This window comes from Dryobates pubescens, chromosome 3 (genome assembly GCF_014839835.1).
Source record: "Dryobates pubescens isolate bDryPub1 chromosome 3, bDryPub1.pri, whole genome shotgun sequence".
NCBI lineage: Eukaryota > Metazoa > Chordata > Aves > Piciformes > Picidae > Dryobates > Dryobates pubescens.
The window spans coordinates 4,895,798-4,923,787 of record NC_071614.1 but is presented as its reverse complement, the minus strand read 5'-3'; the positions used below and the strand labels follow the sequence as shown (position 1 = coordinate 4,923,787).

General features: G+C 42.9%; 1 protein-coding gene across 3 annotated transcripts; it reads right to left on the bottom strand.

The window, feature by feature from the left end:
• Window positions 1-41: 41 nt before the first annotated feature.
• TCEA1 (transcription elongation factor A1) lies at window positions 42-27,290 on the bottom strand. 3 transcript variants are annotated; one of them, XM_054179508.1, is made up of 10 exons: window positions 26,922-27,290; window positions 22,011-22,073; window positions 17,249-17,354; window positions 9,417-9,504; window positions 8,254-8,399; window positions 5,229-5,285; window positions 3,650-3,804; window positions 3,209-3,355; window positions 1,261-1,332; window positions 42-171 (listed from the first exon to the last, which is right to left on the bottom strand). In XM_054179508.1, exons 1-10 carry the CDS (start codon window positions 26,988-26,990, stop codon window positions 163-165), a joined length of 912 nt encoding a protein of 303 aa, XP_054035483.1. In that variant the 5' UTR covers window positions 26,991-27,290; the 3' UTR covers window positions 42-162. The 3 variants fall into 3 exon arrangements, with proteins under 3 accessions (XP_054035483.1, XP_054035476.1, XP_054035490.1); XM_054179501.1 differs by having other exon boundaries at window positions 8,254-8,402; window positions 26,922-27,287; XM_054179515.1 differs by lacking the exons at window positions 22,011-22,073; window positions 26,922-27,290 and adding exons at window positions 18,542-18,668; window positions 18,761-18,974 and having other exon boundaries at window positions 8,254-8,402.
• Between the last annotated feature and the right edge of the window lie 700 nt (window positions 27,291-27,990).

Here is a 27,990-nt window from a genome sequence, read left to right as displayed (position 1 = left end):
AAACCCCACAACTTAAAAAAAAGGAAAAAAAAACCAAACCCCAAACCAACCCCAAACCCCCTTCTCAGTTGCAGGAAGCTAGATGCTTAGCCTAGTTTTTAAAGCTAATTACAAAATCCTCTTTCATACTGGTCCAGATGTCTCGACAATTTCTTCTTCTTCTTAACAGAACTGTCAAAAAGAAAAGAATTTGTATGAGATCTTCATGCAGTTTCTTTCTGAATCTTTGCAGGAGGAAACAGAAACATGGCAGCAGATTTAAGATATGCAAATCAGCAGCTAAAGCATTTGCTTCTGTCACAGCCACTCCTTCGCCCAAGCAGCTTTGCGAGGGCACTTTTGTAACCATCACCTTATACAGGAGGGGTTTGAAGAACAAAGGAACTTTCCCCAAGTACTGCATCAAGCAGTTTCTGAGACTCACAAATTATTTAGGCATCTTGTAGTGCCAATTGGAACAACAGGCGGGAATAGGGTATGAAAAACAAGGGGGACCACTCTTTTTATGCAGTAATCTTAATGTATGCTGTGCAACATGCTGAGCTGCAGCATTCTCAACACAGCAGAAGAAAAGAGCAGAATGAGGATATTATGCTTCAGCTTGCCTGCTATCACATCTGAAGTTGTAAATTTTACATGCTTCTTCACTTTATTGGGCTACCAGTGCTCCTCAGAAGCTTTTATCATTCCTATTTCCTCAGCTTAAAAAAAAAAGAGCAAAAAATAAAAGACTTCTCCTGACACAGGAATGTGGCAGCAGTCATCTGATTTTTGCAAATGCATTTCTGAGGGTCAGAAATGTAGCACAGAGACATGGCAGAGGAGAATTTAAAGGGGATAAAAGGGGAAACCCTGTCTTTACAGAACAGGCAAAAGCAATATAACGTCTAAAAAGGCTTATTCTCATTGAAGCAGTGATTAAAAATAGCTCCAATATCTTTAAGTGAAGAGAAAACACAGTGATTAACTTGCTACTCATTTGTACAGCAAAGCAGTGTTGTAACTAAATGGCACAAGGCCTCTTGGTGTCCTGACTTCTGTTCCCCTTTGCCGCTGCCCTGCTTGTGTGACCTCACACCTCCAGTCAAAAATAGTTTTCTAATCTAAAGCTCTTTTGCAATACCAACACATGGAATCATTAATGGCCTAAGAAATCACCAAAGGTTAACAGAAACTCACTTGCCATTTCCTGCAAACCAAAATGAAGCACAGAGCCTGGCTGGCAGCTATCAAACACACAGAGCGGTCTCTCAGTCTTACCTTCCATCTGTTTCCACATTCATTGCAGACAACAAACGTTGTCATGGGTTCATCAGCACTGCGGGTTTGAACCTTTGGCAAAGGCAAGAGCCAGAGGGGAAAAAGGGAAATTAGGATTTTCAACTTTTGTTACTGTGTGTTCAATGCAAAGGCTTAAAATCAAAGTATAACATTAAGGAAACAGCTGGATAAAAATGCAAGTTAACTGCCCACCTCAGGTGAAACCTCCTTTTGTCTAGACACTAAAGCGATCATAAGCTTGTGTTGACAGATTCAGTAGCACTAAACCATCAATTTCAGCACAGAAACTGTGCACATACTTCTAGGAAAAGACTCTGCACTAGAACTCCAGGTTCAGTTCAGCTTTACATATAGAATCAGAATTGTTTGGTATATTTACAGATGCAAGGGCTTCGAAGTCCCATGACTGAAAAACATCTTTCTACCTAAAGCATCTGATGCACAGCGTCAAATTACAAATGCAGCTGATCCTATGATCAAAATCACATGCCCTGAAGCACTGTTACACAAACTAAAGCCCTTCTTGCATGTATTTCTTAAGTAAAACAGGAAAGGGTTGGAGGAAATCAGGGTCTAAAGTTAGTCAAATAGTAGATTATATATTTAAAAAATATTCATACTGATAGAATGGTTTGGGGTGGAAGAGATCTTAAAGAACATCTAGCTCCAACCCTCTGCCATGGGCAAGGATGCCTTCCACTAGCCCAGGTTGCTCAAGGCCTCATCCAACCTGACCCTGAACTCCTCCAGGGAAGGAGCATCCACAACCTCCCTGGGCAACCTGTTCCAGGGTCTCACCACTCTCATGGTAAACAATTTCTTCCTAATCTCAAGTCTAACCCTACCCACACCCCAAGTTTCAATCCATTCCCTTTGGTCCCATCCCTACAAACACTTGTGAAAAATCCCTCCTTGGCTTTCTTGCAGGCATCTGCATACATCTATTCTACATGTACATCTCCTTATTTTCTGGTATTTATTCCCTCTGTGCAAGAACATTTACCCACATGAAAAACAGCAATTAACTGTCCCCCACATAAAACAATAAAAATAAGATGTAGGAAGAATCAGCAAAACCGAGCACTGCCAAGAACCTGACATTTCAGGCTATTAAGCTTGGATTTCCATAAAGCCTTTGGCAAATGAACACAACAAACATTCCCTGCACAAGCACACATCAACATGCCCTCACATGTTTTGTCATCTGATAGCATGTTGTTAAAAGGTGGGTTTGTAATGAAAACCTTTTTCCTCTGACAATCTTTACACAGGACCTGCGCTTTGAAGAAGGAAAAGGAGGACTTTGGATAATCACAGAATCATAGAATCAATAATGTTGGAAAAGACCTCTAAGATCATCAAGTCCAACCTGTCACCATTGGAGGTGGTCAGAAGGAGACTTGATGGGGTGCTTGGTGCCATGGTTTAGTGGATTAGTTGGGTTGGATTGGTTGATGAGTTGGACATGATGATCTTGAAGGTCTCTTCCAACCTGGTCTATTCTATTCTATACCTCATGACTAACTAAACCATGGCACCAAGTGCCACGTCCAATCTCTTTTAGAACACCTCCAGGGATGGTGACTCCACCACCTCCCTGGGCATCACATCCCAATGGCCAATTATTCTCTCTATGAAGAACTTTCTCCTCACCTCAAGCCTTAACTTCCCCTGGTGCAGCTTGAGACTGTGTCCTCTTGTTCTGGTGCTGGTTGCCTGGGAGAAGAGACCAACCCCACCTGGCTACAATCTCTCTTCAGGTAGTTGTAGAGAGCAATAAGGTCTCCCCTGAGCCTCCTCTTCTCCAGGCTAAACACCCCCAGCTCCCTCAGCCTCTCCTCACAGGGCTGTGCTCCAGACCCTCTCCCCAGCCTCGCTGCCCTTCTCTGGCCACCTTCAAGTGTCTCAATATCCTTCTTAAATGTACCTGGGTGTATGTACAGTTCTTCTTTTTGCACTTGCCACACGTGAACAGGTCAGTTTGGGTGCCTCCTGTCTTCGCCATCTGGTGCTCTCTGATAGCTTCTTTGGTCAGGTTTTTGCGCATTTCTTTCAGCTCATCACTCGCCATTTCCTGTTCCGGACAAAGAGCAGAGAGTTCACTAGAGAGGTTTGGTTTCAAGCAGGTTGTTCCCACAGTGTGAGCCTGGGTCATGTTTTAATCAGAACCCATCATCAGCAACTCTATTGAAAGGCAAAGTCATTTGACACATTTTGCATTTTACAAGACTTCAACTGGGATATTTCACAGCACAGAAGCCACAGAAAGTTTAAAACTTTGAGGATTTTGTTTGCTCTTCCCGCCCCCCCCCCCCCCTTATGTTACATTAAGTCCAAGAGAACTAGCTCCAGACCTGTCTTTACTTACCTCTGCTGTCATCTTGGCAAACTTGTCAGGAGGAATGTTCCCACACAAGACGTTTTTCCTTAGGTTAGGATTCTTTGCATCCTTGAGATTGGCTATCCTACTTCGTACTCTGTTTTTGTATTTCATATCAGTGTTTTTTAATTCCTGAAAAATAGGTGCTTTGGATTTAAGGAACAAAACAGGAGCAAGCACAACAGAGCACTACAGAAGATTCTTCTTCTGGGGTAACTTTTCTAAAGCAATGTACTTCTCTACAGTGGTTAACGTCCTGCCCTTTATCCCAGCCAGCGGCTACCGTCCTGTTCAACACCAGGAGACTTCACATCCCTCTGAAGCTTAATCACAGCTTGGCTCATGGTCCATGAAATGTGAATTTTTGGGCAGTAGGATCTCAACTGAAATTGTGAAGAGTCATCCATATATTTACATTCAGTTCCTTGACTTCATCTGGAGGATTAACTCGATTCATAGAACAGTTTAGGTTGGAAGGATCCTTGAAGATCCAGCACCAGAACAAGAGGACACAGTCTCAAGCTGTGCCAGGGGAGATTTAGGCTGGACGTTAGGAAGAAGTTCTTCCCAGAGAGAGAGATTGGCCATTGGAATGTGCTGCCTGGGGAGGTGGTGGAGTCACCATCACTGGGGGTGTTTAGGAAGAGACTGGATGGGGTGCTTGGTGCCATGGTTTAGTTGATCAGATGGTGTTGGGTGATAGGTTGGACTCAATGATCTCAAAGGTCTTTTCCCACTTGGTTAGTTCTATTCTACCTAGTTCCAGCCCCTCTGCAATGGGCGAGGACACCTTCCCCTAGACCAGGATGCTCAATGCCTCATCCAACCTGGCCTTGAACACCTCCAGGGAGGGGCCATCCCCAACCTCCCTGGACAACCTGTTCCAGTGTCTCACCACCCTCACTGCAAAGAATTTCTTCCTAGGGCCTAAATTTCTAACCCAAACAGTCAAACACTGGCAGCTCACTAACAGAACTTCAAAGCAGCTTTTCAACAGAAAGAGGAAATTCCTTAGCAGGAATGGTGACTGACTGCAATTACCAAAGTTAGAACCATGAAGTTCAGACTATTTCTATGCTTAGGAAGACCCCTCCCAAAAAAACAACCCAACCTTAAAAGAATCCCAGATCTCTGTTCTGTAACTATTGAAATGTTGCTGCCAGAACAACCCTTTTGGAAATCCCAATTGATTCAGAAATAAAAGCTGGGGGGGGGTAAGAATAAAAAGACATTAGAAAAAGATTAAAACTGTTCACAAGATGAGATTTAAAAATAGCACAGAAGAGCCTAGGATTTTATGTCAAACAGCTTCAGTAAGATGTAATATTGCTGCTGCAAGGAAAACATACTGCTCTGGAAGAAACCCACACACACTCACCTACACACATTCCTACAGGTCTTAAGGCAAACCATTTAGGTTGGGCTGGCTGTTTTAAACACTGTGGTTTTGCACTGGTGTTTTGAACACAGTTTGCTAACTTTGGTTTCAGTATGTAGGGCAAGGTGATGATTTTTAACGCTATCAATACTTCTCTCCCAGAGCACGCAGGTGTACGACAAAGGATATCTTCTTCAATCTGAGAACCCAGCTCCTCCTCATCAGCACCAATAGCAATGTAATCATCTGAGGAAGACAAATGTGAAAGTATTAGCAGCCTGCTCTAGATCCCTGAAAGCCCTCTGGAAACTCTGAAACCCAGCAAATCACCAAACAGCTGCAGAGAATTTTCCTTTTGAATAGGAAAGTTCCATTTACTGTGTGCTTACCCTTCCCAACACTTTGTTAACTGATCACTTGGGAGAACAAAAAACCAGCTAAATGGCAGGTTTACAGAACAACCTTGAATCTTTCACAGGATGTTAGGGGTTGGAAGGGACCTCCAGCCATCATCAAGTCCAACCCTCCTGCCAAAGCAGGACCATAGAATCCAGCATAGGTTGCACAGGAACACATCCAGATGGGTCTTGAAAGTCTCCAGAGGAGGAGACTCCACCTCTCTGGAGAGCCTGCTCCAGGGCTCCGTGACCCTTACAGTGAAGTTCTCCCTCGTGTTGAGAACTTCCTGTGCTGTAGTTTATGTCCATTGCCCCTTGTCCTATCACAGGGCACAAGTGAGCAGAGGATGTCCCTTTCCCTTCCTTCCTGACCCCCAACCCTCAGATATTTATAGACATCTATTAGATCCCCTCTCAGTCTTTCTTAAGACTAAACAGCCCTAGGGGTCTCATCCTTTCCTCATCAGGCGGTGCTGCAGCCCCTTCATCACCCTTGGACTCTCTGCAGCAGATCCCTGTCCCTCTTGAACTGGATGCAATATTCCAGGTGGGGCCTCACTAGGGCAGAGTAGAGGGGCAGGAGAACCTTCCTCTATCTGCTGGACACACTCTTCTTAATACACCCCAGGATCCCATTGGCCTTCTTGGCCACAAGGGCACACTGCTGTCCCATGGAGAACTTGCTGTCCAGCAGGACTCCCAGGTCCTTCTCCACAGGGGTGCTGTCTAGCAGATCACCTCCTAACCTGTACTGGTGCAGTTTATTATTCCTTTGTTATTCACATGAAGAAAAATCCTGACATCTAGTTGCAAACACAAAAGAGTAGCATAAGAGTGTACAGAAAGACTTCCAATGTTCTAATAGGCTTGGCACACACCCATCTCCACAGAATATCTGTGGGTAGAACTGACTATTATAAAAAGAAAACATTTTGTATTGTTTCATCAATCCTTTCAGTACCCACAATATCAGCACAAGCAATTCGTGTTGTGCATGCATTAGAAATGCAGCAATTAAGTAACAGAATCAATATTATTGGATACTTTTCAACAATGCAAAGCAAAGGCATGTCATAAAACATGCAAATTACAAGACACAAACCACAGCAATCTTGAAGACAATGCAACACTTGGCCTAAAATGTCTCCAGATAATTGTTTACTGCTTCTGACCAAAACATTTACTCTCATTTCTGAGATAGCTTAGGACAAATTGCATCCACTACACATTTAACTCCCCCTCACTTCAACATGGCTGTGCTTCACTGAGTAATCCAACCACCATTTCTCCCTCCACCTCATGCAGAAGGCCCCAAAGCTAGAAAATAAACTCATTTTTGGTGAATTACATTAAACCCACAGGTGTTTGTGCTGTAGAAAGTTACATAACAAGAAGAGGTTTGGGGGGAAAAAAAAGCAACAGCTAAAATAAAATAGAATTCTGAATGCTTAGATGCAGCTTTCTGGTTCCAAATTATTTGAGAAGTCTATGAACTACGTACTCAGTGGACCACAAATTCAAATGCTTCAGTCAGTTTTGATTGCTCTCTGTATCTGAATTTATGTGAACTAAGAAAAAGAATAAAGGAGTGGGGAGGGGAAAAAAAAAACATTAAAATTGATCATTTAGAAGTCTGTTTACATTGGGTCAGGTTACACTAAGATAAGAACAGAGGAACAGGATTTAGGTCCTAAGTTCAGGCACAAGAAAAAGCACACACAAGAGAAAAAATAAGGTTATTCTCCTAGTTTGCTCCTCATGTAGAATATAATTTGTCACTTTAAAGACAGCCAAGTGTACATGAGAGAGGAAAATAAAAATAACCCAAACAAGGAACTCACAGATAGCCAACAGGCACAGAAGTAGAGCAATGTAAGGCTCTCGTTGCAAGTATTTCAATGAAACTTCCAGACTAAATCAGAACAGAAAAGCAGCCTCCAAAACCAAAATCTGAAGGCCCAGAGTACATCTGGTGCAGGAATTTTCAGGTGTGGCAACCTCAGAGGTGACAAAAACAAATAGCAGCTTCCACAAGGAAGATTTTAATTAGATATTAAGAAGTCAATAACCTTCCTGAAAAGCAGTTCCACTCTGAGCAAGGTATCAAATGAAGAGATGCCACAAGATATATCCTTTAGCAGCAGCAAAAATGTATGTCAACACATTCCTGTGCTGTTGAGAATTACTCATTACTAGCAACTTTAGTGAACCCTGTAGGTATATATTGAGACTCTTGAACATGACCAGAGAAGGGCAACAAGGCTGGGGAGAGGCCTTGAGCACAAGCCCTGTGAGGAGAGGCTGAGGGAGCTGGGGTTGTTTAGCCTGGAGAAGAGGAGGCTCAGGGGAGACCTTATTGCTCTCTACAACTACCTGAGGGAGGTTGTAGTCAGGAAGGGGTTGGTCTCTTCTCCCAGGCAACCAGCACCAGGCCAAGAAGACACAGTCTCAAGCTGCACCAGGGGAAGTTTAGGCTGGAGGTGAGGAGAAAGTTCTTCACCAAGAGAGTCGTTAGCCATTGGAATGTGCTGCCCAGGGAGGTGGTGGAGTCCCCATCCCTGGAGGTGTTCAAAAAGGGATTGGACGTGGCACTTGAAGCCATGGTTTAGTAGTCATGAGGTGTTGGGTGAGAGGTTGGACTTGATGATCTCTCAGTTCTTTTCCAACCTTATTGATTCTATGACTCTATATCCACACCAATGGACATAAACAGGGTTTATTCTTCCCTACGGGGCAGGAGAAAAATAGAGTGGGAAGGACTGAAACAGAGAAGAAAGAAACAGTTAAGCTTGAAAAATGCAGTCTACAAAGCTCACCTCCTGTTCTGAGAGCTGCAGAGAGCATTTCTCTACATTTCATTCGTACAGAATCCGAAGTGCTTGGAGCCCGGGGAAAAGAAGGGATGAAAGAATTGGAGGGAGCACTAGCCTCCTCCTTCCTGCTGCTGGAATTGCTACTTGAACTGCTGAAAAAAGAAAGACAAAACCAAAACTAGTATTAGTATCTTTTCCCTCACTTCAAATAACTTTGTTCCAGGGCAAAACATAGGTCTTTTGCTATATCCATTTGATGGTATTCCAAAGAAAGAAGACAGGCAGCCTCCCTCTTTAAAGCTTCAGAGTCAATACAATTTGAAGTGTCTTTAGAATATTCACCAGGGTATTCCACACAATAGAGACACAGCAGGTATTTCATTCCATTATGTGGCATGTGAGTTTTCATTCTCAGTTCTCTACATTTAACATAACACCTTTTCTCCCATGGAACTTAAAGGACCAGAGAACATCAGACTGCCATTCAGTCTGCAGGGAACACGTTGCATTCAGTCTGCTTACTGCACTGAAGCAGCAGCATGGCCACAAACAATTCATCCAGCTTTGCAAACTGGAAGCAACAAAAAAAGTGTTTCCAGCTTGGTTAAATTGGAAGTTAAATTTCCATTTGAAAATGGCTGCTGGAAGCAGATTCACTAAGCCCAGAAATGTGGAGAAGAAATGGGCTTGGAGACAGTGTTTTGCAGGTGAACATGGACTCATTTTTCTGCTAACAGGTATTTTGTGTTCAGCCCCAAACCAAAGAAGTGCTGAATGAAATTGTTTATTAAACATAAAAGCTAAGAGACAGCATTAGCATTCTAAACCTCTAACAGATGCAATTATCACAGAGCTGTGACTGGAAGCTGGTTTACAGTTCTCAAAGCTCAGTGCTGGTATTGAGAGTGGAAGAAGCATCTGACAGATGAGACAGATGGAACAAACAATAACTAGTCTGGCCGTATCTGGATCTGTGGCTTCCATGCTTTTCTCATGTCAGCAGCAGCAGGATTTACTTCCCTAACAACAAATCACTTCTTGTACCACTCTACATGTTTCAGAAAAGAGCATGCAAGTTGTCTCTAATATGACAAATTTGGATCAAACTGCTTCATGGTAATTTATCCTGAGTGAGATTATTTGTGTAGTCATGAAGAATTAAGCACCTTTCTTCTCTTGCCTCAGGGCTGTTTTGTGAGGAAGATGCAGGCTCCTTTTTCTTTTCTTCAGAATCTTTGTCAGTTGAAGGTCCATCTGGAAGTACAAAACATGAGAAACACTTTTACCTAGAAACAGTAACTGATTTAAAGCAGTGGTAAAATATCTTTGATGATTTCTCCTGAACCAGCTGGAAATGCTATCAGCTCCCACTCTCTGCTTCGACCTTCTCTTCAGTACAGCCTTCCACTCTCCAACACCCTCCCCAACCCAGCAAATGGAAAATATGACAGCACTTCAGATCCTTCAAGTCCAGCATCTGCTTAAACTGGCAGAGAAAATGTAATGTATGAAACATGATGAGAAGTCTACACGATGAAAATGTAGTCTGATGACTTCGTTTTGCCAATGCTGCGGCATGAGGTACAAAACTTCAACTACTGCCTCAAGTTCCTGAAGTTTGTCTTCCATGTTTTAAATGCAAGCTTCTACTAAATGCATGCCCTTCTTTTTCATTACATTCACAGGATTTCTTCCAAAGGATGAACCAAAAGAAAATATGGTGTGAAAGCTACCATGGCTGCCAAATCATAGCAGGATTATTTTCCTGTGCTTTAGAAAGAGTTTTTCCAGATGTGCACGTGGTGTTTTCTGGCATAGCTCTTAAATTATTTGCCTTAGTGTTGAAGAACACTTGATTTTACCTTTCCCATACAAGCTATGTTTAATTATGATGTTCTAAAGGTTAAAAAGAGGAAAGTCTTTGTTAAAAAAAAAAAAAGCAGTCACAACATGTAACTTTAGCCTAGTGAGGACACATACAGCCTTCTCTTGCAAAGAGGAATTCAAGGTGGCTAAATTGAGCTTCTGCTTTGACATGCTTGCTAGAAAGGCTGACTCTCACCACTGCCTGCAGAGGAAGCCTAGAGAACTGGCACCACTCACTGCCAGATTTTGTGAATTCCCCTCTCCAAGTCCTCACAAAGCTGCCATTACACTTCTAAATCCACAGACTGTATTGCTGGCATAAGCACGCACAAAAGAACTTGAAAAAGAACTAAAAGCAGATCAAGAAAGGGAGGGTAATCTAGTCCGACTAAGGGCTTTCCCACAGAGATGTCCTAAGATGTTGAAGCATCTACAAGTATCCTCATTTCCTGAAAAGCCCCATCCCCACTTCTCTCACAAGAACTTTGTGTTATGGAACACACTAATTCAGGTCCCTTAATCAAGTACTGAGCTTCTTTTTTTCTTTCCTAGAGAGCAGCAGATTACTGTACTGGTTTATTTTTAATAGGAACAATTTAAAGCTACAGAGAAGAGATAGTAAATTGAACAGGATTTAAATCCTCTCCTTAACTTCTCAGTAAAAGAATTGGTCAAACCAAGTAGGACTAAAGAAAACCAACACCAACAAACCATCACAATAAAAGGAGACCAAAGACAGCAGTACTGGATCAGACCAAGCACCCATCTACTATTCTGTCTCCAGCTCCACCTTAAAATAGATGCCCACAAAACAGTACAGAAACCAGGCAAGCACACAAAAATCCTTCTCCAGCAGAGCATTTCCCCAGCCTTCAAGGGCCTAGAATTTCAGGGATTTCCTCATTGTTTATGTCTTAACAGCCAATCCTTGATAACTCTCACCATTTAATACAAATAAATTCAAACAAAATAATCAAACACAGCAGAAATGAAAAAAAAAAGCACTATTGAACACAGCAGATGATGCACTTGGACTCATTGTCTCCAGTAAGCCAAAGATGTCATTTCAACAAATCACAATAAAGAGAGAAATTAATCAGCTATTCTCTGTAAGATAAATTGATTTCACAAGGCAAGCAAACGAGGCTGTAACCTGGATGGATCACAGAAATTCCTTGCTGTGACACCCAAAGTGCACAAGACTGAGAGAAAGAAAACAAATCCCATTTTTAACACGTTCATGTGACTTCTCTCTATGGCAACAAATAGCTTACAGGATATGTAATTTAAAAAAGCTAGTCTAGAGATGCATGTAATCTCATTTGTCTTCATCCTTTCAGCAGCCAACTGTACATGATCACCTTTGTCAGGTGCTTTAAAACAAACTGACAAGTCAAAGAGGTATCTTGGGGGGCAGCTCAGGTTCTGCAGAGCAAGCAGCAGAGCTGCCATAGAGCTGAGCTCTGGTGCAGCTCGTTAACCCCCGGATATTTTCCCTGGCACACAAGTAGTCAGTTTCAGAGCTGACCTAGGTATCTCCTGCTTCTTTTGCATCAAATACACAGCTGTGGTATAGCTGGCATCTAGTTTTAGTTCATCCAACGTGTCCAGCACCATTCATCAGAGAAGGCAGGACCCTGAGAACATCTCCCAACGCCCTCCATTGCTTCTTCCACTTACAGAGGGTAGGGTAAAGGCAGGACCCTGAGAACATCTCCCAACACCCTCCATTGCTTCTTCCCCTTACAGAGGGTAGGGTACATGTGAGGCAGAGGGGTAAAGCAAGAGGGAAAAGCACAACTCTTCCTACACCTGCTGATCAGTCTATGCAAGCATGTCTCAAACCAAGGTCAGACTTCAGCAGCTGGGACAGCTGGACCGTAGTCAGGAAAAAGGTCTTCAAACTTCTTTAATCACTTAGAAGAGAGTTTATAGATATTTTTGTTTAACCCAGTTTCAGAAATCAAATTACAAACATTCTCTGTTGGCTTGAAATATTCTCCTGTTTAAATCATTCTCTCTATGGATCATAAATTGGAAAGCACCCAGGAAAGCCTATCATCCAGTGTCAAGCAGTATTTACTCTTAAGCTCACACATTAGGAAGGATTTCTTGTTTTATTAAAACACTGTATTGACAAAAGGAAAGAATGCAACTAACAGCCTGCCAGACAACATTTCAGCTGTTCTCCAGGGAAGGGATAAAAAAAAATTATCCTTGAGAAACTAGAATTCTCTACTAATTAACTTATTTTATATTCAACAGCCAGGCTCTAATGCAAAGGGAGAATGACAGCTAATGGGAACCACAATCAACCACAGAAACTCTAACAAAGAAAGAGGGTAAAAAAATGGCCTTTTGGTGAGATATTTAAAGATGCCAAAAAGCAAAGGATTCACATCACAAAGGCTACAGAGCATCGTGATATTTATCTATTACACAAATCACAAGTTGCTTAAAGAAGCACAATTCCTTTTATAACAGCTACTAAAGCTTAACAAAACTGTTTTTGAGAAACAAATTGCAATTGTCATCAATTTTAGGACTGAGAAATGCTACCAGTTTTAGCTACTGTCGTTTTAGAAAGCCATTAAAAAAAATTAAGCTTAAACAGGAGCCAATTTATGCTACTGCTTCTTTAAGATACCAAAACCAAGACAGGAACACAAATTAATTAATCACACTGCATTTCCAGTTTGGTATAAAAACTTACTGGAGTTAAGATTACTTAGAGGTCTGCACATTCTTCTTCACTTTTAGGGTTCAGTGAGTAATTCTTTGTGATGGAGAATGTCAGATCTGTTAAAGAATTGTTCAGGGGTTGTGTCTCGTGCAAAGGAAACTCCTCATAGCCTAAATGGGTTTGCACAGGTTAATCAGCTGTGCAGCACACCCACTGTACTCAGCTACTTGGCAAAACAATTGTTTTGGTTTTGCAAGTCTGGTGTTATAACTGAGCAGTATTTTACTCTGAGAGCAGAACTTGCTTCCTTATGTAAATTGTGACCGACTTGGCTGCGTGGTTCAACATTGTCTTGGTTTAACCCCAGCTGCCAACTAAGCACCACACAGCCGCAAATGTTCTTACGGCAGCATCTGAAAGCGATCTCCCACTGCAGCTCACTCAGTGACTCACTTCAGACAATGTTGGCAAGCTCTCTGCTGGGCAGCTTCTGACTCCCCTAAAAAAACCCACTGGCAACCTGGCATGGCTCTAGCCAAGCCACAAACATCTGGTGATTCACAACCTTACTTTGATTTCTTCTCACGTTTCCCATGCATCCTTAAAACCTTAAGTTCCGAGAGCACTGAACTTCAACAGCACATGCAGCCTGAGCAGTCAACAATTCTTGCCTACATACAAAATGTCATTTAGAAAAATAACTCTCAAAGCCTTCAGATCTCTGAGTACAATGCTTGGTAGGATTACCAGCTGGCCTCTTCTGTTGCCATCTTTGCTCCATACCACTCTACATGCACTACAAACAGCATAAGCGGAACTGATCTCCCAAGCAGCTCAACATAGGGCATTTCGTATTCTTCTGAGAAAGTCAAAACTAATGACAAAACAGAGTAAGAGCACTTTGTAAGACTCCCACCCATACTTCACACAGCCCAGACACCCTACCTTCCACAGTTAGGAGATTTGAAGTTCTAATGCATTACTGAGCAGGGCAACATTTGCCCTTCTGTGCCTTATTACAAGGTCTGTGCTACAGTCGAAGAGAGTTGAACTACTGAAGTTTTGAATGCAGAGTTGTGTTTTCAGGAACAATTTGATTTTATGTCTTGGACTTGATCTTATAGGTCCTTTCCAACCTTAATGACTCCATGAACTATACTAGATCTGGCACAATAAGATACAGATAGTAAATCTGTCCCATTATCAAAAGCAGAGCACAAATAAAGGTCACGCATTCACTGCCTCAGGGAGACAAGTATTCAATTATGATTAAAGTCAAATATTTACTATCTGATTGTCAGTTCCTCAGATGTTTGACTTCACTTGCTGAAAGCAGCCTTAGCTAGAGTCTCCCAACTGCCTTAAAACAATCTGAGGATAGCAAGACATGAAAATGAGAAGGTCCACCTAGCAGCTGCACCTTACTGTCACAATCCCTGCAGAGGAAACAGTAACTGCAAACAGGCTGGACAAAAAAAAACCCAAACCACTGTCACAGTTGAAACATAAGCCAGAAGAAACATAGAAAACAATCACTTTCCAACTGGTCAGTTCTCTGCTTTGGTCTCCTGGATAGCCACTTCAGCACATATCATAGAATGGCTTAGGTTGGAAGGGACCTTAGAGATCATCTCCAACCTCCTTGCTATGGGCAGCGATGCCTCTCAACAAGACTGCTGCTCAAGGCCTCATCCAACTTTGTTGTAGAACAGGACAGCATAAGGACACACCTGGGCAGAAAGGAAGCCAGGATGACCTCTTTCAGCAACAGCCTACACACAGATTCGCCTGCTGTGACCATCAGGCACTAGTCTCATTCAAGACTCCTACAGCACAAACACCCTTTGGTCCTCAGGTAGCAGTAATACTACTCCTACATGCTGAGAATTGTGGGAGGAAAAGAGGGAAGGGTAAAAAAAAATAGTTATTTCTTCTACTTTGTTGCCTAAATTAAGTTGCAGTATAAAAATTTGGACTTTATAGTGGGGGATAAAAAAACCCAACAAACAAAAACACACAAAACCCAAAACCAAACCAGAAACACAACCTAAAAAAACCCCACAAAATGCCAAAGCTGTGATATAGCCTTAAAAAGAAAAATAGATTAGTAACTTCAGAACTAGGTCACCCAATCCAGCTGCTGCTTTGGGAAGTCTTTAGACTAACTCCAGTTAAACTTCAAGTCCATTTCTCCACCTGTGTGCAATGAATACAGTTGAATTTTTCAGCTCTAAGTTGAAACTTTAACCTAAAAAGATTAATTTTCAGTATTTATCAATGAACTCTAATCAGATAATTTATAAAGTATGCATTTAATTTTACTATGAAGTCATTATGCTTCAAAAAGTATTTGATCAGCATATTGATTATTACCTTAATGTATTTACTAAAACTTACCTAGTTAGAATGACCTAACTTATTTAAGGCAAGTTAAAAAAACATTTCTGCTATAGAGGTTGTTTCTTCTTTCTAAACCACAGAAGTTGAAAGCTGTGACAAATTGTCCATTTCTACACAAATATACTCTTGGATACAACGTTATTTACAAGAGAGCAAGGAAATATCTGATCAAATACTTAGTAAGAATTACTAATGTCATTCAATGTCATTCAACAAGTCCAAGTGCCAGGTGCTGCACTTTGGCCACGGCAACCCCATGCAGAGCTACAGGCTGGGGTCAGAGTGGCTGGAGAGCTCCCAAACAGAGAGGGACCTGGGGGTGCTGATTGACACCCGCCTAAACATGAGCCAGCAGTGTGCCCAGGTGGCAAGAAGGCCAATGGCATCCTGGCCTGTATTAGGAATAGTGTGGCCAGCAGGAGCAGGGAGGTCATTGTGCCCCTGGACTCTGCATTGGTTAGGCCGCACCTTGAGTACTGTGTCCAGTTCTGGGCTCCTCAGTTTAAGAAGGACATCGAGACACTTGAACGTGTCCAGAGAAGGGTAACAAGGCTGGGGGGAGGCCTTGAGCACAGCCCTGTGAGGAGAGGCTGAGGGAGCTGGGATTGTTTAGCCTAGAGAAAAGGCTCAGGGGAGACCTCATTGCTCTCTACAACTACCTGAAAGGAGGTTGTAGCCAGGAAGGGGTTGGTCTCTTCTCCCAGGCAACCAGCACTAGAACAAGGGGACACAGTCTCAAGCTGCACCAGGGGAAGTTTAGGCTGGAGGTGAGGAGAAAGTTCTTCACTAAGAGGGTCATTAGTCATTGGAATGAGCTGCCCAGGGAGGTGGTGGAGTCACCATCCCTCGAGGTCTTCAAGAGGAAATTGGACATGGCACTCGGTGCCATGGTCTAGTCACAAGGTTTGTGATGACAGGTTGGACTTGATCCTCGAGGTCTCTTCCAACCTTGGCCATACTGTGATACTTCCAACAGCAGGGGACCCTAACACCCCCTGGTACTTAGTAAGTTCTTCTAGACAGAATGCCAAATATTTACATGTAAACTGTTTTCTATTTCAGAATTTTAATCCTGGTTTGCCTAAAATTAGATAAAGGGAAAAAAACACCCTGAGTACAGCACAGTGTGTGAACAAACATGCCTGGACAGTTTGAGATTTGATTGTTTCAAATACATTAAGTGCTACAAAACAGCCTTGAATAAAACCCTGCTAAGAGAAAGGTCTCAGGAATTATGTTTGTTGCTTTAAGGGAAATTAAACAAGAAATACTAACTCACTAAAGAGAGAAATACTAACTCACTAAAGAGAGAAATACTAACTCACTAAAGAGAGATTGGCCATTGGAATGGACTGCCCAGGAATGTGATGGAGTCACCATCACTGGAGGTGTTTAGGAAGAGACTGGATGAGGCACTTGGTGCCATGGTTTAGTTGATTAGATGGTGTTGGGTGATATGCTGGACTCAATGATCTCAATGGCATTTTCCGACCTGGTTAATTCTATTCTATTCTAAGTTGTTTAAAACTCAGAAGGTTTTAGAATGTGCAAATCTAAGAGACTTTTAACCTCAGTTTTTAAACTGTTTGGTTTTTTTTTTCTCTTCACAAACCACTTTACAAGCAAACTTCAAAGCCTCCACATTCTCATGCAAGAGTCTGCAGAAGTTCTTCAGGGTTCCTGTTACATTTGACAAAGAAAATAGTCAAGAGCAGGATCGTTAGTGTTTAGTACTGCAGTACAGTCACTCTAGCCCAACAGCAGGCAGCAAGACTTCAGAAATGAGTCATGTCACAGAAGCTGGCTTCCTACTGCTTGCCAGCTTCAGTAAAGACACAGTAACTTTTTTTTTCTGAATAGGTTTTTTCACAGTACTGCACCGGTGAGAGTCAACGAGCCAAAACCAACCACAACAGCACAGAAAGTTTTAACGCTTACACTGGAGCACAAGTATGTCTAAAGCAAGGCAGTGCCAAGGATGTGCAGTCAAGACTGCATACAGTTGAAACATGCAAGAGCAGGGGAAAAAAGCAGTTTGTGTGGCCATACCTAATAGTTTCTTCCAGGACTTGATCAGAGATTTTGCTAAAGATGTAACTTCTTCATCTGTGCTTTGCTTGCGTATCGCATTCACTGACATTCCAATTCTGGTAGACTGCAACAGAAATAAAAAGGTAGACTATAAAAAGTGCCCATAAAGACAATTTAAACAGTAAAGATCATGGGGGGGGGGGGGGGGGGGGGAAGCCAAAACACAACTTTATATAAGTATGTTTCTTTAGGTTGTTGAGGGGGTTTTTTGAAGACTATCAGGATGAAATACTGCAAGCCTCTACAAAACTTATTTTAACAACGTGGACATTCTGAAAAGCAGCACAACAGTATCACTGTTTGTCTCCATCACATAAAGTTGGATGAAAATCGTATAGAGCTCTTAATGTTATATAAATTTACAGCAAAGGTTCTAGCCTCAAAGCTTTATCTTTCTGTGTGGCAATGAGAGTATTTTTATCTTGGCGTAATCAGAATCGGTGACTTCAAACTCAAGCCAACTGATTCAGTGACTTCATACTCCTAGAATCTCATTTGTTGGCTGTGGAAGAAGCTACAACAGCAGTTAGGAAGGACCACATTTACAGGCTCCTAAAAATCTTGCCAATACTGAGATTCTTTAAAATCTTAAGCCTAGAGGGTTCTGCTTTTAGAGGGAAACACTGAAAAGAGCAAGAGTGAGAGGCTTCAAACCTTTGGCACTACTGCCATCTATAGAGTGAGAAGGAGATACACCTGCAATCCACTCCTGTTAGGATTGGGAAGATGAGGACATAAATTTACCTCAACAGCAACAAAGGTTTCATTTTAAAAGAACTCTGCCATATTAATCTAACAAGCAGAACCATTCCAAGCTTTTAGTCTCATGAGAGAAGGATTTAATACAGATCGGTGTTTTAGCATCATTGCGCATTTTGCTAACTACATTTTCCTACTTGTTCTTAACATGCTCAGGTTTTCTGCATTTGCCATTTATGGCACTCACTAAATATAAACTATTCTACTTACTTTTCCAGCAGTTCATCACAAATTTCCTTCTCCTTTAAAGGAGATCTCTGTGGCTTGCTAAAAATGGAAAGGATTTGTTCCTGTAAATTACTCCTTGCAACCCACACAACGCTTTTTGGGGCACCACTGATGTACTAAATGACTGGAAATGTACTGAATTATTCAGCAGCTATTTTAGCAAAGGAAACACATCAAATAGCCTCAAGTCTGACAACAGCTCTAAACATATGCTTTGGATTAAAACAAACACACAAACAAACAAACAAACAGATCATTACTCACCTGTAACTAAATTGTTTCAGGATGGACTCTGCTCACTCAAGACTAACTCTCTTGATATTTGCAATACATACTCTCAAGGTTATGCTCAGACAAGAAGTACTTTCCTATTGAACATAGGAAGTTCCACCTAAACATGAGGAGGAACTTAGCTTTAATTAAGGGTCATGGAGCACTGGACCAGGCAGCCCAGAGAGGTGGTTGTCTCCATTCAAAGCTCACCTGGACACTGTCCTGTGCAACCTACTCTGGGTGAACCTGTTCTGGCAGGGGAGTTGGACTGGATGATCTCCAGAAGTCCTTTACAACACCTATCATTCTGTGATTCTGTGCCTGGAACTCCATAACATATTCACCATACCTGAATGAGAAAAAACCTACAACAAAACAACCCTCCATTGGTCACTGGGCACAACCACAGCCTGTTCTCAGCAGCAAAAGAAAAGACACTGACTTATAGGTGATTGCTAGTGATCAGTGCTAACTGTTCAAAATAACTCTGCTTTAATGACAAGCCAGCTGTCAGCAACTGGAATTTCTTTGGTTTTCCAGCCTATCTATGGAACTGACCTTGTAAGAGCCATTTAAAGTGGAAAATTCTGGTGGTTTTTCCTAGCCCAGTGTAACCTGTGGAAATGCTTTGATCTCTGTGCCAATTTATAAGGTGCAGATACATGAACACTTTCCTCACCTTGTTCAAAATGCATTTTTAATGGGCCATTCTACCACATCCCAAGTTCTAGAGCATTTTTGTCTGCTTTCTGCAAGTAAAAGGTTCAAAGACAGCACAAGACAGCTGCTTTTACCCCTAAAGCATTCACACTGTAGGTGAAGCAACCTTCAGTTGGCACAAGCAACAGCAAGCATAAGTAACCTATGACTGAACCAAAACAAAGCCTACAGTGGCAGCTGCTCTTCCCTAGAGCAGATCAAAAATGTAAGGAACACAGGTAGGGAAGAGAAACAACCATTGAAAGAAGCAGAGGTGCTGCCAACTTTAAACTGTAAGAGTATGAAGGCAGAGAATTGGTGAACACAGACCACAGCAGAGCCAAATTAACCCCTAAGGAAGAACCACCTCCAGGCTCCCAGGTCTCCCCTGCTCACCAAAGAGCTGGTAAGAAATCCTCAGCAAGGACTGTAAACCACAGCTTAGCTCTGCATAAGTGTGTGCAATTTCCAGTAGAACCTGTTTGTTAAAATAAAGGCTGTCTCACTCACTGTTCAGCTGTGCACGGCCCACAATTAGCACAGGGACACGATGCCTTTAATGCTGGCTGGCTGCTAAACAGATTTGCAGTTCTGACCACCAGATACATCACGTGTGAGGAGGGCTCCTGGCTCCCTGCCTAACTGAGAGGGATTGGCTTGCTTACATAAAACTCACTAGATATGACACAGTTGCATTGTCTGTAACCACCTCACCTTTCTGAGGCAAAAATCCAGGAGAAAGACCCAAAACACAGGCGCAAGTTCAGGCTACTGGTGTGCGCCCAGCACGAGAAGGACATAGAAATGCTGGAGCAGGTCCAGAGGAGGCCACAAAGATGATCTGAGGGCTGGAGAACCTCCCCTATATGGGGACAGGCTGAGGGAATTGGGGCTGTTCAGCCTGGAGAAGACAAGGCTGCTTGGAGTCCTCCATTCCCTAAGCAAATTTAGGAAGCTAACACAGAAAACTGACAGACTTCACAAAGTTATAAACCTCTGATCAGAAATGAGGCAAATTTGAGACTAAACACACACTGCTAAATGCAATCTTATGCAGCAGAACTGCTTTGAATACAGCAAGGGATACTTAAAACCTTAACTAAGTTCTAGTCAATCTACAATGCATAAGCACGCTGAAATGCCTGAACCCTTTAGACCTACTGTAACACAGAAAAATCTTTACAAACTCCCATGGTGCTCACTCCAATACAGATTAAAAACAACCTTTTACTGCAAATATTTTACTTCAAAACTGTGTATCTGTTAAATGGATAGGAATAAATATGCTTCTTCCAAGTAGGAGAGAAAACTGGGACAGAATTAACATACAACCCCATGAAGATAAAGTCGGGGTCACACAAGTGCCTGACAAGGCAGAGTGTTGAGCTTGTTTATATTCAGCAAGACTAAGGGCCATCCTCTGTTGATAATAACATTACTAAGGTTTTCACTGCAACTAAAAAGAATAAGTTATCTACTTGTACATGCTTCAGATCCTCATGGTTCAAGGGTAAAATTGTTCTGCTGTTCTGTGCAAAGCTTCTCCTTCTAGTCTCATTCTTCACACTAAGCAGAATGGTTTTGCAAAGCAGCACTTGCAGAATTTCTGGAGTACTTGCAGAGAGGTTTTGCATTCCAAAGGCAAAGCAAAGCATAACACAAATCATTTCTATTAAAATCTGCATAAAGAAACTCAAAAGAATCAGGTTAACAGTGAGGGTTTCTATGCTTTGTTGTTTCAGGGAGGGCTTGAGGGCTGTTGGGTTTGAGCTTTCTTTAAGGAAGGAGGTCGGTGATAGGGAAGCAAGTTGCAGTGTCACAGCAGCCATGCTCACTCATGGATGAAGGTGACACTTGCAAATTCCTGTTCTGTATCAATAATAACATACCAAGTGCATTCTGCAAATGTATAGGATGCATGTCAAGAATGACCCTGCTGCTGACACTTAAAACTTGTACTTCATAGCTAATTCCCTATCTGTGACCATTAATTGTCGCTTGGACAAAAGTGACTTCTCAGTCTCCTTCAATTTAAGTGGCTGCCACAGCAAATCAATTCTTCCATTTGTCTCAATTCCTATCTCTGAAAACTTTCACATCATCTAGTTACTTTGGAACAGAAGCTGTTTGCTCAATTACATGACAAACTCTGAAACCTGACCTGCAAATGAAGTTCAGAGTTACTTTTTGAAATAACTTATAAATAATATATCAAACACTATGTCAGAGATGTAGAGATATGCAAAACAAGAGAGTATGCCTGCAAGTAAGAGAGGCTGTACTACATCATCACTCCTTATGAAATACACTACGCAGAGTTGGGAGGGGGAAGGAAATAGCCAAATACAACTGGCCTGAAGGCATGAACTCTGCTTTTTTTCACTTGAAATCCCAAACCTGAACTACCTACCTAAGAAGGTAACAGCTGTAATCAGGTGCATTCTCCTTCAGAAGGAAGGAAACCGAACCTAAGATAACATGCAAGATAAGTTTATAAGCAGCTTTCACCCTTTGTCCATGATGAAACTGATGGTTTTCCACTTAGATAAGCTTTAAGAGCTTGCTACTGGAAGAAAACAATCTAAGTGCCCTAAATCAGAGTGAAATAAAGACTAGTTACCCTGCAACAATGCTGATTCTTCCAAGGGTTTTCTACACAGGAACCCACTTTAATAGTACAAACTTCTTCCAACTTTGCTGGCTTCACCTTCATCATTATGGAGTTAATATTTGCAGCATAACCACAACAGGAAAATCATACCTGCAGCAGCTCAAGGGTCATGGGAATATTCTTAAGCTCCTTCAATAAATCAAGAGCTCCAGCCTGCCAAGAAAGAAAGACAAAGAAGGAAAAAATAATAATAAAAGCAAATCAATAGAGTGACCATCAGGTACTGTAAATATAATACCAACACCATGCTCTTATCTACCTTCAAGGTCTCAGACTGGATTAAAAACATCAGCTCCTGATCTACCCCCAGAACCACTCCAGGCATGTTCTGTTTCACAGACTTTAAGGATTAACAGAAATCAAAGTATTCACTCAAGACCAGGGAGGTTCTACCCCATGTAATTCAAATGCCAGTTAAAACGCTTTGTCACTTACTACTTAACAAACACACACCCTCCTTGGACAACAGCCTCAAGGGTACTTCACTTAGCATCAAAAACAAGCCAGATAACAACAGTAATCCACCTACAAAACTGAAGTTTTACAGTTTTGCCATGAGAGCAGAAAGTCTTCTTTAACTTTTATGCATGATATGAATGTGACCCTGCTTTGGCAAGGGGGTTGGACCCGATGATCTCCAGAGGTCCCTTCCAGCCTCCAACGTACTGTGATATACAAAACTTCTCCAGTTAGGACCACAGAATTTCAGTAGCAATGCTGCTAGACTGGGAAATGTGATGCTGTTTTCAGGTGCTAAATCAAGCTAGTACACTAACCCATTTCTTTAAACAGCCATCAGCATGGTTTCTTCTGAGCAAGCACAGATCCATGTAAAGCAAGTCAATTATCTTCACTGCTGCAGAAGGAAAATGGAGTTCGGGAAGATTCTTAGCCAAAACCAAAATTCAGGACAAAAGTCAACGTGCCATTTCCAAAAATATAACTTGGTAACACTTAACTCCAAACCAACAGAGCTATCAGCAAACTGTACACAGCACATGACTTGAAAACTAAACACAGACCTTTGTGATCTGCAATTGCAGCACAGCAGTGATATTGCCGACGCAAAGTACCCCTACCCCTCTCTTCCCCTCATCTTAGAGGTACATGCCAAAATGTCTTTGCCTCTGTAAAAATCCCTTTCCAAACCCTTTCAATTGTTTTCACATGTGTCAAAACAGCTTTATTATTCCCAGTTTAAACACTTTCCAAAACTGGTAACACTACATATAAACAAATCATGAAACAAGCAAACCACCTCAGGTACTCACTACACAGATGTTACCTACATTTCATGCTGTTTAAAGCACTAATGACTTCTAAGCCTTCACTCTTCACTAATCAATTATATTAAGTGTACCAGGAACTAGACACTTATAAATTGCATTTAAGTTTAAACTCACAGCAACTGAAAGGTTTTTTGTTGTCATCACTTTTTTAGCATAAAGCCAAATGCCCTCTCTTCCTCAAAATCAGAGGCACAATAAAACTTGCAGTTCTTCTATTTCTAATGGAAGACTTCCCCTTTCAAAAGAGCCCAAGAATGAAGACTATTATTATAAATCTTCTTTAAAAGGCATTTCTGTGATTTCATAGAAGATGAAAAGCAACACCCCATCCTACTCGGCTAGTTGGCTTCCAGTTTACCTGGTTTGAATTAACAGAAGTTAGCTGCATACAGATTTAGTAGATCCCTGCTCTCAGATTCTCTCAGTTGATCAAACTTATGTTCTATATTCATGTTTTAAAGCTATGTTTCAGGCAACAGAAAATGGAGCACACCTCTAACTGGACAGCTCTGCTCTCTTCATTCTGTTCTGTTCAACAACGTGAGCAATTTCTCATTTTCTTCCTCAAACTCACTCAGCTGTTCCTGGGTGCAAGCATATTTTCCACACCTATTCATTAGAGCAGCTTAATGAAAGAGAAGTGTACTTGTGTACAATGAAAGCTGGAAAGGAAAGGCAGTATGTGTGTTTTAAGCTATTCTGAAGGAGGAGTAATATCTATTTCAAACCCATAACCAATATTTGAAGCAGCAGCAGAAACATGTATCTCATAGCATATTAAATCATTTAAGTTGGACAAGACCTCTAAGATCACCAAGTCCAACCTTAATGCAACACTACATTATTATTTTACCCTTCAAAACAACTGCATAGATCACTTCCCTGAAGTAGTTATGAAATCTGTACAGCTACAATTAAACCCTCAGTCAACACAAATCATCAGGAGTCTGACTCAAGAAGAGTGTCTGCCTTTCCAACTCAGCTAAAAAAAAAACACCAGACTTTGCCACAAGCCATGGAGTCAGCCCATCTCTTCCCATCTGAGTCCTGACTACTTCAAAGGGAAAAGGTTTCCAAGATGATTTTTTTTTCCCTTTTATGGATGGGTTTCATCCAATCTTTCTTATTTAGACATACCAAACACCTCTTCTTAGGAAGTAAACATGGAGAAAGGAACACAAGGGGCTGTCAGGAGCATCATTATCCAGCAGGTGCTTTTGCAAGAATGCCATTTCACAATTCAGCCTCATCTCTGTAAGACAACGAAGAGCCTCTTCATAGAAATGATCTTAGTAATACTGCTAAAGGTGGTGTTCTACCTGCAGGGCAGGATTAGGTACACAATGACATTGTGCAGTTCAAGAATACCTCATAGATGACAAAGAGTAGAAAGACAAACAGAGACATCTCCTGTGTCAGATACTGATGTACTTCCTCTCCTGTCAAACAACTAAGGGTTTATCATAGAACACAAATGCACTTGGGATAAACTTTCACATCTCCACTATCAGCTAGAATAGAATAGAATAGAATAGGTTGGAAGAGACCTTCGAGATCATCGTGTCCAACCCATCATCCAACACCATCTAATCAAGGCCTCAGCAAGTTTTGGAGACACCCTCAAAACAACAACCCACTTGTTCATGGTCATGAGCTGGAATGAAGGAGCTCTGTTCCCAAAAAGCACCAAAACCCAACTGCTTCTGGTGCTTGCTTCTGGGACAAGGGTGAAGATGGAGACCCAGCTACTCGCTCCAGCCCCAGCCCAGCCATGTCTGTTGTGCTGGGCCACATCACACCTAGGCTGATCCCAGTAAAGGCACTGTGCTGCTCCCTGGAGCTATGAAAGTTAAAGAGGTTACACACATTAGAGCTTGAAGATGTATTGCTGCTGCTGCTAGGAATTACACCTTAAGTCCAACTACAGTTTGGACTCCTCAGCCTCTCCCCCAGACCACAGAGAAACCCACTGTGGTCACCAGGAGCATCTCTGGTACTGCCAACACTGCATACATTCCTGTTTTACCTGGGAGTTGCCATTTTCCTTTAATTGCCAGAATTTGTCCAAATAAAACTGAATTGATTGCACTTTATCATTCTCATTACCACAATATTCAAACATTTCACAGTCTGTATGTTTTCACCCTTCCCATGCTTCACAGGAAAGAACCACTACTTCAGTTTGAGAATCAGGAAAGTGAGGCAGTGGATTCTTTTGTGCTGAAAAACACGGGGAACAGAAATAAGGAGGGGAAAAGATAATCAGTTGGAAAAACTTCTTTGTAGTATACAAGGCTCCTGTCTCCACGTTGTATCATTAGAGGGTTCCAATACATCAGAGCTAAACTACACATTACAGAACATCAGGGATTTTGACACATAGCACAGCATGGCCTGTGCCTGCTTGCAATGAATTTGTCTGCATTCTGAACAAAAATAAATTCCCCTGGTTTAGTGCAATCAGTACTTCTAAAAATATACAAATATTACTAAAATAAAGTTTATTCCATTACCTTCAACAGTAAAAAGCTTTTATAAACTGAAATTCCACATCACTCACTTCTGAACTATGAGTAACACTGAGCATTTAATGCACAATCATAACATATAGAGGGGGAAAAATTTACTTTATCTGTTAAAACAGTAGCTTGCAGGAAGAGCAGCAATCACAAATACACAAATTACAAGAGAATAGCAATGCATCCACCTGATAAAGAAGTAGCAAAGAGTTTATTACATGCTACTTCATGTGTAACCACAATAAGGTGTGCAGCTGCTGTTGCTGTTTTTGCAGGGATGGGATAAATGTTACACCGTCTTTAAGTTCTGTATCAGGGGCGTACATGAGCATAAGGCTTGAAATAAGCTAACTGAATTCTACACAAGTTCCACCTCCACCCTGAAGCAGAAGCTATTCTCTGAATTAATAATTGCAGTTAAAAAAAATTATACTCATGCTTTTGTTTCAGGCTAAGTAACAAAAAGTGGCTCAGATCCCCCCCACCTGCTTCAGAAGTTTGCCCACGCAACTCCGCCCACCCCTGCCAAAGCTGGATTAGGGCTCCTCATTGATATTTTAGTTTGCACATCCCACACAAAACTCCAGCCTTCGTGCCTGGAAGCGAAACCACCCATCCAAAGGAGCCCGACCACCTCTGCGGGCCTTCTCCTCCAGCCGCCTGCGCTTCCCGCGCCACTTCGCATCCCACTCTGCCTCCAGCGGGGCCAATATTCTCATCTTAATGAATGGGGAAAGGAGGGAAACGCTGTTTAGAGTTATTTTAGGTCGGGAATCTCCTCCCGGCCGAACGCGCCGGGCTCGCCGCCGCGCTGGAGCGGCAGCAGGGGAGGGCACCGCTTCCTGCCGCCGCTGCTGCGGAGGGCGGCCGGCGGTGATCGGCCGGAGAGTAGGAGGAGAAAGAGAACCGGCTGACAGCCCCGGGCCCTCCGGCTGCGGGCAAGCCGCGCCGGCCGGCGGCTCCACGTCCTCCTGCTGCGGAGCAGTGAAGGGGGGAGAAGTCGCAGCCACTCCAAGGCCGCCAGACAGCGGGGAGGGAAACGGAGGCGAGTGAAGGGCCCCCGGCGCCGCGCGGTGGGAAGGGGGAGAAGCCCCGGGCCCGCTAGAACAAGGGAGCGCGGAGCTCGGCGGGGCCGCGACGCGGCCAACACAGCTCCCCACGGGCCAGCCGCCTCCCGTCCCGCCCCCGCTCACCGCGTTCTTCTTCTGCACCATCTTGTCCATCTTCTTGGCAATGCGGATGATCTCGTCCTCCGTGGTCATGGCTGCGGCAGCCCGAGCGAGGCCCGGCGCAGCGGCTAGGAGCTGAAGCTTGCAGAGCCGACCACTCTTCTCCCCTCGGGGCGCGAGAAGCAGCCGGAGTCGCCGCCAAGCTGTGCGGGCAGGGGAAGAACCGGGGGCAGGCCGCGGTGCAGCGCCCCGACCCAGCAGCCAGAGCGGCGGCGCTAGGCAGCGCGCATCGAGCACCGCCGGCAGGAGCCAGGCAGCGCTGCCGAAGGCCGAGGCCAGGAGCGTGGCAGCCGGAGCTGCGGGGCTGGGCGGCGCTGTGTCATGTAGCCCAGCCTGCCCCCTCGAACGGAAGGAAAAGTGCCTGCTTCAAGAGCTTACAATGCCTCGTTCTCTTCAGCTCACAGCGTGGCTACAAGCACTGGCGTCGAGGGACAGAACTGAAAGCATGACAAGAGTGGAAGTCCCTCGGGACTAGAGAAAGGTTAAAATAGTAATAGAATGGCTTGAGGTGGACGGGACCTTAAAGGTATGTCTTTCCAAGCTCCCTCTAGACCAGGTTGCTCCAACAGTCGCTGTAGCCTAGCCCTCCAGGGACGAGGCACCCACAAGTTCTCTAGACAACGCATTCCAGTGTCACCAATTTCACAATAAAGAACTTAAACCAGTAGTAACTTGAGTAGCTAAGGCCCCGTTCTGGCTTCTTCACATAAAACAGTGACAGATTTGGACAAAGATTAAACCACCAAGGTATCCCGCACTGCAGAAACTGAAAAAAAGCAAATGCCTCTCCTGTGTTGACTGGCTTTGCACACCAGGTGGGAGACCCTTTTAAGGGGGACTCCAGCATGGCCAGACAGTCAAAGTGTGCTGTCTCTGCATAAGAGACCACAGAACATGGCACCAGCAATGCATTTCCCACGTTCAAGATTTTCTTTGGCTGTCAGAAGGCTCAGAATTACAGCAGACAGTTGAGTTTGTTGGCTTCACATGGATGGAAAGAAAAAAATCACATCCTCCCTGTAACACAAGATGT